The sequence below is a fragment of the Gymnoscopelus microlampas genome, assembly GCF_963454915.1.
Source record: "Gymnoscopelus microlampas genome assembly, chromosome: 12".
NCBI lineage: Eukaryota > Metazoa > Chordata > Actinopteri > Myctophiformes > Myctophidae > Gymnoscopelus > Gymnoscopelus microlampas.
In genome coordinates, this window is record NC_139949.1 from 8,178,615 (window position 1) to 8,191,202 (window position 12,588).

The window sequence follows — 12,588 nt, forward strand, 5'->3', positions numbered from 1 at the left end:
TTACAGACCAACTGAGGTTCCCAACTATTAATAATTTTAGCTTGGGACCCCCTGGATCCCGCAAGGACCCCCTGGGGGTCCCGCACCCCACATTGAGAACCATTAGCCTATTATGGGGGACTGTCGGATATTGTTAAATTAGTAACACAATGATTTGCCGGGCCTGAGGTTTTATTTGAAAATAGCAGATCTACAAGCTCACAACGCGTCGCATCGCGACGCGTTGTGAGCTTGTAGATCTGCTATTTTCAAATAGCTGATGTATATGTTAAAGTGCTCGTGTGGCCCATAGTCGCTTCTTTTGGGCTGGTTTTCCTAGACCTGGTTGCTTGTTTCTCTCACATAATCTGGCAACATGGACCGCCCGTTGCCTAACACTGATTTAAAGCATAACATAAGGTAATGAAGTATAGGAAGTGAGGTCATCACTAGTTATCCCATTCTGAAATCCGAGTCCAAACGGAACCATAATATACCTAGAACAGAATATGTTACAATGCACAGTGTTATGAACTGTACATAATGATAAGGACTTGTTCATAGGTGTCGCTTAAAATGTCCTGGAAAAGTCATGGAAATTGATTTCTCGAAAAGAGCGAGAACCCTGACTGACCTGGACCAAGTGAACAGTGATGCTGTGCATTCCTTTTTTACAATAATATATTCTTAAATATTTTTCCATTTTCCTATACTTGATGTCTGACTCATCCTAGTGCAAACGACATTCAATTGTAATGTGACTAAAAACTACATTGAATGGATTGGGTCCAACAGTAACTGTGCTGTTGGACATACAAGGTTTCTGCCCGACACTGTCAACAACAGCGATGATAATATATTCCTTGATAATCATCACTGTCTCTCTCGTTTCAGATTTATGGTGGTGAGCGGCCAGTTGTGACCATTAATCCTTCAGGTAAGGGATTCACTTCATTTGAGTGTTATTGTAAGTACTGGAGTTGTTCTGATACCGATACCAGCACCGGAAAATCTGCCGATACTGCCTTAAATGTTGGTATCGGCGAGTATGTCAGTCTGATGCCAAGTAATGTAATGTATCACATGATATTTCATTAATAGTAATGTTTTGAATGCTTTAGTTGATGTTGCACTACTGTTTTATACTATTACTGTACTACATTATTATTTTACTAAATAGTAGCTGTGCTTTAACAATTATACATTTTTATTTATTCCTACATTGGTGGTTCTCAAAAACAATTAATTTCCAAGGACCCCATAACTCTTGAGTGTACAAATGGAACCACATTTTTTTAAACCCTAAAAAAATCCATTACAGTCCTGTAAGGGTCCATTTGGTGCTCCCTCAAGGAACCCTGAGGGTCCCTGCACCACACTTTGAGAACCACTGTCCTAGATTTAACTGGAAGGATTTTTTTCCCCATCTTAAACCGGTGTACAGTCTACCTGAAACTACTGACATGTTGACTTTATTAGTGGAATTAAGTCACTTGGGAACACTTTGTGTCCCAAGTTTATTTGGGGGGAGGGGGGGGGGGGAAGTAGCCCTGGAGGGATAGCGGCCGTATAGGAGTCGGAAGGTTCCCGGTTCGATCCCTGGCTCCTCAAGTGTCCTTGAGCAAGACATTGACACCGCTAACTGCTTCCGATGAGCAATTGTGTAATGGGTAATGGTGTTCCACCATCCATTGCCGTGTGGGTGAATGTGAAGTAATATTGCAAAGCACATTTACCAGTAAGTAGTCAGAAAGACTAAAACGTGCTATATACTGTAAATGCTGTCCTTTAATCATTTCCTGTCAGCTACTGATCAGGAAACACTGCAACAGGAAATCAACTTTAGAAAAGTGTGAAAAGGTCTGTCAGGTCCGGTTGTCAATTTGAAGCTACAGATGGATGAATAGAAATAGTAGATGGAGTACATAGACAGATATAAGCCAAATACAGACATTTTTTTTTGACAATGATGTTTTAAACCATTCAATCCGGGAACGCATCCCTGTCATTTTAGATTTCTTTGGCTATTTTTTTAAAAATCATGAAAATGTGTGCAAATCTTTGAATATATATATTTTATAAAGTAAACATTTGTAACTCAAATCTTTGCTTCTGGGGGGTTCTACAAATGTCTTCTAAATCCTAACAGTTTTTTGAAAAAACGTAATGTTGCTATAATCAGTGGTTCTCAAACCTTTTCATGTCAAGGACCACCCAAAATGATATGTATTTTTGCCGCGGACCCCCATCTCAAAATATTTTGTTCCAGGGACCCCCCCGCCCCAGAAGCAAATATTTTAGTTAAAAAAAAGTTTGTGGTCACAAATTTTCACGGTTTCTCAAAAATAGCAGATCTACAAGCTCATAGCGCGGCACCGAGTGCCGCGCTATGAGCTTGTAGATCTGCTATTTTTGAATAGCCAAAGTATAAAATAAAACACAGATGCGTTCCTGGTTTTAATCGGACGATGCCAGTGATTGTAGCCAATTTGTTGTTTTCCCATTGGCCTAGTTTTGGGGTGTGAACAATAATCTTTTATGTATTTGTGTATTTCTCTGCAGAAAAGATATACGACCGGTGGAACGACATCCCTCTCACGGTGAAGAAGGAGGCCGGCCAGCTGATGAAAGTCTGTACGTTCTGGTATCCCATTCTGCTCCAGCGCCAAGAGACCAACAATACGACCCGCTGGGCAGTGCAAGTAGGCTTCATAGACTCAAAGTAAGTCCTGTGGGATATACTGTGAGTTGAATTGAGCTCTGGGTGATGTGGTTTAGAATGGTGATTCTCAAACTTTCGTTTCCAGGATCCCCTCACTTTGATATCGTCGCTGTCGAGCAGAAACCTCTTATCTCCATATTCTAACTTTTTGTGTTTTTTCGTAAATCATAATGCCCTAATTGATCATACCAGAAGATCCAGAAGCTCGGAAGTGCGGCGCGAACCGACGCGATTTGAGCTCGTAGATCTGCTATTTCTGCTGTTTTTGAATTTTAATCCTGAAACGTAACTGTTTTGGACATATGAGGAAAAGGACCCCCCCGCCCAAAAAAAGGCAACTTTTTTTTCGGCTGGTCGATCTGCGCTTTTCGGCCGAACAAACGGCCGCCGCTCCGGTGCCGTGGGTCGCCGCGGTGAGGTCCAGGCACCGTAGGCTGCAATGCCAGCCTGACAGCGCGCCACTCCCCATCTCTCTCCCCATTTCCTGTCAGTCTACTGTTGTCCTATCATTAAAGGCATAAAAGCCCAAAAACAAAACGGGTGCTTTTTGTCAAACACACATACTCCCTCACAACATTCTTAAAAAAAAAAAAAAAAGTTTTTAAACCTGCTGCCGGAGTGACAACGCTGCAATTCACAGTGTAAAGCATGGGAAACAGTCTTGAGAGCTAGAACTGGCCTCATGTTGCAGCTGTAAGGAGTATAGAACTCCCTAATGCCCCCCCCCCCCCTTGTATGTATGAATGAATGAACCTTTGTAAAATGCTTTGAGCACTTGAAAAAGCGCTATACAAATGCAATTCATTATACAGGTTGAGTTCAGACTCGCCTATAAACTTACTGGCCACTTAGACAATTTGGTTTAGATCACTCATTCTCAACGTCGGGTCCGGGGGCCAACAGGGTTCCAAATGGACCCTTACGGGTCTGTAACTGTGAGCGTGTTCAAATGGAACCAAATGGACCCTTTGGGGCCAGTTATACACACGAGTTAAATTAACACAGACGATTGTACAGTGTATATTGGGGTCCCCGCAAAAATGTATTTCACTCACTTCATTAAACCTGTAAACCTGTAAACGTGATGTGACAATAAAGTCAATCTACACTGTAAAATCCTCAGTGCTTACTTAACTCAGAGAGTGTACTGTACTGGAACCAAACGGACCGATACATGTGTCGGGGTTCTGTTTCAATATTTTTATTAGACAAAAAGGAAAGTAGACAATCCACCACGAAAATGACATGACAGAGGGCGCAACATAGCCCAACATCTATCTATCCCAACAATACAATCAGAGAGCCGTGCGCCTTTGGAACCTCAACCACTAAGGAACAACTCACGGCCAAAGCACTGCTCCATTTTACTCCCAACTTGCTACAAAAATCGCTCATGCAAAAGTATATAACTAATTCCACTTAATTTTCAACCTTCACATGTGCCTCCTTTTCTAATAATCATAAAGTGTCATAAAGTGACTGCTCGCAATTTACTTCCAGGTGGTCAATCTCACCAGCCAATCATCATCTGCGAAACAGTGACCACCCTTTCACGTTGCCACGTCCGTTGCCACGTCGCGCTGACGTGCGCGAAACAAGCGCTGCCGTGCGCACTATGCGAACGACACCAAAAGGGCCAAAAAATCCGCCGACCATTGCTTATACAAAAAGTCAGACCTGGCAACGCAGCCTACGCCAATCATGTGTGAGAGATCTACAAGCTATGGGGCAGAGACGCCGTGTGCCATGCACCGTATCTTAGCAACAACGAAAGCGCTCACTCTCATTGGTCGTGTCACGCTAAGAGCAGTTTCCAGACAATGGCATATCAGAGAGCTTGCTGTAGTGTTTATATATCTATGGCTGTAGCCATCACAGTCAGTCGCAGCGACGACGGACAGGGCGCTGTGATAGTTGGCATGTAGCTAACGCTAACGTGGTTGTCATGCCTGCAGCGGCTGTGCAACAGTGCAATCACTTTGTCAACAATGCACGTTCGTGCGGTAAATGTTATTATTGCTGCTCCGTTAGTCCATTGTAGATGTTTTTTGTTGTGGCCTTGTGTGTCTTCTGGTGTAGCTCCACAGCAACTCCAGTAACTAACGTAATGGCAGGACCGCCCCGTGCAACGCACGTTTAGGCTGCATTATGGTAATGTAGTAATTTCAGATCATTTCGGTCCGATTAGGGCAGTGGCTACCCCCCCCCCCCCCCCAAATAATCATATTTGAACTGGGGACCCCCCCATTTTGTTTGACTCCGTTCCACAAGTCAATATTGTGAAAATATCCGATCTACAAGCTCACAACGCCTCACGTTGAGAGGCGTTGTAAGCTTGTAGATCGGATATTTTCAACATGTTTGCCTCTTTCTTATATTATTTGACAATGTGGCCAATGTTTTATAGTATAGTTTGTTGACTACTTTTGTTGCAGTAATGGTCTTTTCCTTTACTTTAGATTTTTTATTGTCTCCGCCAGGCCGAAAGGCATGGCGCGAGAGTATGTTTTACCCCCTGTCCGTCCGTCTGTGGATAGCTAATCTCCCCCATCGTTGGCTTGATCGCCAAATACATATCATTTTAGGGGTCCTTGACATGAAAAAGTTTGAGAGCCACTGCCTTAGAGCACGTTTATACCAGTAGAGGTTCGGGCCGCTACGCAGCCCTCACACCTACGTCGTACCGCCGATCCAACCGGTATGCCCATATATGGAGATCTCTGTATCTGTCAGTCCTTGTCCCTTTTATGCATATATATATATATATATATATGGAGATGCCTGATGTCATCAGTGATCAGTATATGCCCATATATGGGCACGTGACAGCCTTATGCTTCTGAGTCATAGTGACGGGCCGTGGTGGTCCGCCGGCCAGCTTTCCCATTAGCCAATTTTAATATGATATTAAAATATATTCTTTAGGAGGTCAGTGTCATTGCCACCGCTCAGAATGGTTGAAAAGAACTTGATTGTGTTTTGTATGTCTCTTCTAGTCATAAGAATGACCTCACTGTGAAGCGCCTGTACAAGATCGAAACCTTGGAATCAATCCTGACAGCGCTGGAGAAGGGATGCGTAAGTCTTCATTCACATGTCGTCCTGAACACCCAACTTGTTTTTAGTTTGTTTAGTTGGGAATATTTGCAATAATTGTGAGTTGTTAGATTTAAAAACATTGACATGCGACTGGACAGCAGGATACGGCCATTGCATAATACCATTCACAATACAGAGGATATGATATGCATCATAATATACGTTGACTTTGAATAATGACCATGTCCTACAGAATTTACTGTACATCAACTTCAAGGAGTAGTTCACCCAAAAAATTACTTATTTTCTATCAATTACACAACCCATGAAGCATTGAATCCACAGAGATTGTTTTGTTTTTGTTGCATTTCTGAGCCAATACTTTGATGATAATAATAAAGATGCTAATGTATCCGGTAGGAGACACAAAGGAGACTGTGACAAAAACTAAAAACCTTGTGTAATTGATAGGAATTAAGTAGTTTTTTACTACTTATAAACTACTTCAGTAAACAACTTACATTTCAGTCCCACTGAGATCAATTAAAATATTTTATTTTTTAAACTTAAAATGGCTTTTATGTTGTCACTTGTATTTTTAGTCTTTTGTGACAAACAACAATGTTGCAATGAGTCTCACACATGAGCTGTTTGTGTTATGTGACACCATAGGTGTTGTTTTTCTTTCCAAAACTGTGTCATGCTGTTATCGATACAGTAGCCTTTCTTCTTTAGTTTTTTTGCACAGCCCTAATGTGCATTACCTCTCACCATCAGAGAGGGCAACAAAATGTGTGGACATCCTGGATTGCAACTGTATTAAAAGTGATAAAACGAGAACAATTTAAAGTAGTGCAGTAAAAGCTCAAAACTCACCAGAATGTAATATGAGTTCACATGATGCTACACTGTCCGTCCTTAATGTCTGCCTGTTGCCATGAACATAATGTTCTGCAGTGAAATGCTCATCAAAGTGTTTTGTGTTGCAGTACAACATGGACCAAACCAGGCATGCGCTCTTCATAAGCAACAAGTTCAACTTGGTAAGTTGGTTCTCTTACCGGTTCTCAAAGTGGGGACCGGGGACCCCCAGCAGTCCTTGAAGGGGTTCCAGGGGGTTCCCAGAAAAATGTGGAACAGTTTAAACATTTAAGCCCCGATTTTCTTTTTCTGCTTTTCGAAAATAGCCCATCTACACGTTCACAATGCGTCACAATGCGTGAGCTTATGGATAGGCTATTTTTTTTAATTGTTTTAAATACTGACAACTTCCGCAAGTGCCGCCCTATGAGCTTGTATATCTGCTATTTTTGAATAGCCAAAGTATAAAAGGTTAAAGTGGTTAAAATTATTGTGATGCTGCATTAACACATTTAGCTGGGGACCCCTCCTTGAGAACCAATGGTTTAGCTGATGGAAGTGTTTCTCTGCAGAATGCTCCAGAGGTCCTGGACGACGCTCTGCGCTGGCTGGAGCGCGCCGACGAAGACCTCGTTAAACGCGTCCAGGAGCTGGGCCACAAGCAGCTGTGCTTCGCTATTCTACAACACCTCTTCACTGAATGTAAGGCCCAGCTTGCGTTGTTCCACTCTTCACGTGCACACACACATAAGACATCAAAGGAGGCTTCAGCCCCTGCCCTTTTTTTATACCCGTCTGTAAAAAGTGGCCTCTTCAGATCACAAATGCAGCATTTCTATGGAGAAAGACATGCAAATGCACCATTTCCAGGGATGCAGTGGTGGCAGTGGTACTGACTTTTTTGACTTAAGAGAAAGTATCAATACCGCAATGTAGAAGTACTCTGCTACAAGTAAAAGGCCTATGTTCAATATGTTACTTGAGTAAAAGTACAAAAGTATTGGCATCAAAATATACTTAAAGTACCAAGAGTAAAAGTACTAAAATGTTTGAAAATAGCAGATCTACAAGCTTGTAGATCGGCTATTTTCAAATGGCCTTTGCATAAAATAGGGCTAAAGAGCTTAATGTGTGTTTTATATTATAATCATTTATATATATATATATATACAAAGTAACTAGTAACCAAAGTTTTCAAATCATTTTAGTGGAGTAAAAGTACAGTATTTGAGTAAATGTACTTATTTACTTTCCACTACTGCATGGATGTACCCGAAGGCAGCATTGAAGAGAAATTGCCTTTTCCAAACTCTCATGAACTTGAATGCACCATTTCACGTTGAAAGCATCGCCCTCTCTGTGTAGAAAGCCATGCCATATGCTGGACATGCTACAAGCTCTCAACGTTGTGAGCTTGTAGATCGGCTATGTCCACTATATTTATTTTGAATGTTTGTCATTTCTTTTGTGTATTTAAGTTATTTGTCATACCGCCCCTGTGCAAGTTTTGTTTACAAAGCCTAAAAGGCAAACAGAAATGTAATTTCTATGTATACGTTCCAATGTCCAATGCCAAAAAGTATTAAAGCATGAATCGCAATTATTTGAATGACAATTAATGGTTAACTACAATGTCATGATCGTGACCGACGTAATCTTCACTCAATGAAAGATAAACAGATTCAGGTGATACCAGTTTCACAAGTCAGTCTCTAAGCACATGTTTCAGAAGAGACTGAAAACAATCTCCCAGCTTTCATTGTTAAAACTGGCTGCAAACAATTAGAGAGTAAAAAGAAAATCGGCAAGTCTGCATTTTGCTGAACCAATCCAAAAGTCTGTAGGTCCTTTTATATTGGGGCAGTGACAGTGCAGGGGTTGACACTGACGGTTGCCCGACTGCCCGTGGCAATTAAATAAAACGTTAGGGCAAGTGGAGGTTGTTTCCAGGTTGCCCGACGGGCAAGTGCATTCCGCCTTCATTAAACATTACTGGCTATTTATGAAGAACAATGCTACCTTTTTAAAACTAGCAGTTGCACTCATTCTGTTTTTTCAAAGTGACTGGTGCCACTCGGCAGTTATCGATTGGTTTAACATTAATAATTTGTTCTACAAGCGCACATTTTGCCTATCATTTTATAATGGACAATTTACTTTTTGGGCAAGTAGAACATGACCTGTAGTTGCCAGACGGGCAAGTACCTCTGAGACCTTAGTGTCAATCCCTGAGTGCCCGGACTGGTTTCTAAATCAGCGGCCATGGGTTTGTTAGCGGGGTGACAAGGTAGTTTACCTTGAGTTTAGAAATCCCCAGATGTAAATTATATTGTATGTAGAGATCTCAGATTGTCTGGTAATGCAAGACTAGTTGACGATACTGTATATTTTGGGGTTATTCCCAAAAGAATATGTTCCGCTTCAGTCAGATTCAGTCAAGCAAGGTAGCAACGTGTGTTGTATGTCAGATAACCAAGCTAACACAGTAGCAGCTGTGTTTACTCGTGCACTAGATTGCACGCCACCGTTTTGACCACAACACCTGCAGTCTTACTGCACTGCTCCCTTTCCAGAGCATCCGCTGCTTTGTGGAATACCAGAACCACTTCTGCTGGCTTAATTCTTGACAATATCGTGTGTTTATGTTCATCGCAAAAAAAGTGTTCAAAGTTAATTCCTGGTGTATGCATATAACCTGTGCATTTTATCTATCTGTTTTTTTTATTTATTTTTATTGCAGGGATTAAGGTTGTCACGATAGTGGCATCTTGACTTTTAATTGCGATTAAAGATTTCATAATGTTTTTGGCATTGAACTTATGAATTAAAATGACATTTCTGTTATTTAGGCTTTGTAAACAGAAATTGCACAGGACAGATATGGCGTATAACCGAAATATACAAAGAAATGTCTGACAATGACCGCTATGAATAATAAAAAATAATGTACTATGGCCAAAACAAACATATTTTTATACTTTCAAAATATTTGAAAAACGTTGTGACACGGTTTAAGCTTGTAGATTGGCTATTTCTGCATTTTTTTTGGAACGTATGAATGGAAATATATCTGACGTTTATGCAAAAGAATTGCGACTATCTCAAATAATTGTGATTTATGTAATAATTGTGACGGGCCTAGCAGTGATTTTGGTTGTTCATTATAACAAATGTTACCACAAAAAAGTAATTAATGGTGTCCTGTCTCTTGTTTCAGATGCTCAGTATGTCCTGGCCATGGGAGAGAACAAAGAAGTGACCATGGTGTCCCTGAAAGCCACCCCAAACAAATGGGCTGTTGAGGTCAGCTGACACACTGTCTGACATTTCACCTGAAAAGAGACCATTTTTGAAAACAATAGGCTCTATGTACAGCAGACATATTGGAAAGAAATTCGGCCTCTTCCTTACTTCCTTCACAGGTTTTACCAATGATACTAATTAAGGCTCTGTTCCATTTAGTGTAACACAGTGGACCCCCATAACTCTGAGAGTGTACAAATGGAACCAAATGGACCCTTACAGGTCCATTTGGTTCCATTTGTACACTCTCAGAGTGAACACATTTGGTTCCATTTGTACACTCAGAGTTAACACACCCGTAAGGGGCCATTTGGAACCACACTTCGAGACCCACTGGTGTAACAGAGTGTTTCCAAGTGAGCCAACATGAACAATGTCAGCACCCTAACTCTGTTTGACCAGAATGGAACAGAGCCTTCATTAGTATCATTGATAACACCTGTGCAGGAAGTATGGAAGAGGCCCAATTTCTTTCCAATATGGCTGCTGCTGTGCATAGAGCCATTTCTGACACTCCTTCCCCTCTTGAGAGTAAATGGTGTTTTTTTTTCTCGTTGTGTTCCTCAGAAGAGTGATGCGATGAGGATTAAAGGGAACGAGCACTTCATGGAGAAGAACTATGAGTCTGCAGTGAAGTGTTACTCCAAAGCCATCAGATATCAGTGAGTCTCAAACTGTGTCATTCTCTAAATCAGTGGTTTTCAACCAGTGGTCCGGGGACCAAAATAATCCCCCTCAAATAATAATATTTGAACTGGGGACCCACCAAAATAATCATATTTGAACTTGGGACCCCCCCTATCATGAAAAGCACTAGGAATTGTAGGAGTTGAGGCGTTACATTTAGTTTGACTCGGTTCCATAGATAGATGTTGTGCAAATAGCAGACCTACAAGCTCACAACGGCTCCCTTTGTGAGGCGTTGTGAGCTTGTCGATCTGCTATTTAAAAAAAAAAAAGCCTCTTATTTTCTTTTTGGCCAATTGATGCAGTAACGTTCTTTTTTTATTTATTTTTGAAGTATTAAAAAGGTCTTAAAAGTACTTAAATTGTCACGTCACTGTCATCTGGGAACCACCCCCCCCCCCCCAAAAGAAGAATACCTGTGGGTCCCGACCCACAGGTTGAGAACCACTGTATTAGGTCATGCCTCCTGGCAGACATATGCGTTATCTATTGAGCCCGGCTTTCTAGTTGAAACACGGCTGCACCATGAAAATGTGACCGTCCGTATCACATTAACATTCTGTTTTTCCAACAAACTCAACACGGAAGCACAGTTACTGATAGCTTCTCCATTTTCACCGTCAGTGAGGGCAGGGCTCTGTTGAAGATCAGATCAGATCCTCAGATCCTGTTATCTGTCTGAACACATGACCAGAAAATCAACAAAAGATCTACATATTGACACGTATTACCTGAGATGAGATATAAAGCTGCTATGCTCACGCACCTTCATATCTTATCTCATATACTATGTGTAAATATGAAGATAATTTTCCCCCTTGCCCCTCCCCCTTCTTCTTCCCTTTCTTTTTTTCTGTGGAAAAAACAAATTTCACCCACTTTTTTGGGGCGGTGTAGCCGCCCCCTCTAAGTGAGTTTTGGACACCGACCAAAACAATTGTGTACCCCCTAACCCTTCCATTGTTAATGCAAATCGATACTTTTTTCATATCAGCCAATCACATTACAGCTAGTGTCATCACCACTAACTGTAATGTGATTGGCTGACTTTGCAAATTCAGGACTGTGATTGGCTAGCGAAACACATGACACATGTGCAGCCCTATGAATAGCAGTATGGACTTTAAAAAAAGTAATTTGTCCTTTTTTTAAAGTGAGTCATGTTGTGATGACCACACACCGCCCACTTCACACTGGGTGTGATTTTTTTCTTTCTTTCTGTAAACCTCTGATGTGACAATATAGCTGATTCTGAACCCTAGTGTCCCTATTCCTATACCGGGTCGGAACATTTAGCGATCTTACAATCCCACACTACGGCAGTGTTTCTTATGTCAAGCCCCCAGAACCCCCAGAGGTTGCATTGAAGCGCATTGGACATGCTAGCCATTCATATGTGCTGTAGCCTCGGAAACCCATGCCTTTTTTTTTTTTGTTTCAAAAGAAAAAAAGCCTGGGAGAACCATGCAGGAACGGCGGTCTCTAAACCTTGTTACCTCCTAACCAATCGGAGTGCAGAGGGGCGTCGCTCTAAATTTGGTGACGTCAGCGTGTTCCGTACACAGGCCGGGGGAGGGGAGGCGGGGACATAGATTGGTGAAGCAATAGGAAGCTGCGCTGGAATCCAGCGCCTGGCTTTGGATCCGCCCTTCAAGACCATCGATTGGGCTCGCTTTTTCAGTCTATATGTACTGCAGCTTAAAACGGCCTGGGGCCACTGTGTCACTCGGGGATTTCCGGTACTTTCTCTATTATTTTTAACTCTATTGTCTATGTAGGTGGCGTGCCCCCTCCCCTCCCCCCCAACCCAAAATAGGGACTCCTGTTAGAAAATGGTTACAAATCTGGAGGAACCGGAATCTTCCGCCTCCTGTCAGCCAGCGGTGGAAAAAGTACTCATTTTTCACTCAAGTAAAAGTACCAATACTGCAATATAGAAATGCTCTGTTACAAGTAAAAGTCCGGAATTCAAAATGTACTTGAGTAAAAGTATTGGC

The 12,588-nt window shown here is 41.7% G+C and overlaps 1 protein-coding gene across 1 annotated transcript in view; it reads left to right on the forward strand.

Annotated features, from left to right (window-relative positions):
• Positions 1-12,588, forward strand: part of ttc3 (tetratricopeptide repeat domain 3) — a 58,419-nt gene that overhangs the window by 4,869 nt on the left and 40,962 nt on the right. Inside the window, exons 3-9 of the mRNA XM_084074471.1 lie at positions 874-916; positions 2,542-2,701; positions 5,698-5,779; positions 6,730-6,783; positions 7,174-7,303; positions 9,819-9,904; positions 10,472-10,566. Of these exons, the coding sequence (XP_083930597.1) occupies positions 874-916; positions 2,542-2,701; positions 5,698-5,779; positions 6,730-6,783; positions 7,174-7,303; positions 9,819-9,904; positions 10,472-10,566 (650 nt within the window). The remainder of the gene's footprint in view (positions 1-873; positions 917-2,541; positions 2,702-5,697; positions 5,780-6,729; positions 6,784-7,173; positions 7,304-9,818; positions 9,905-10,471; positions 10,567-12,588) is intronic.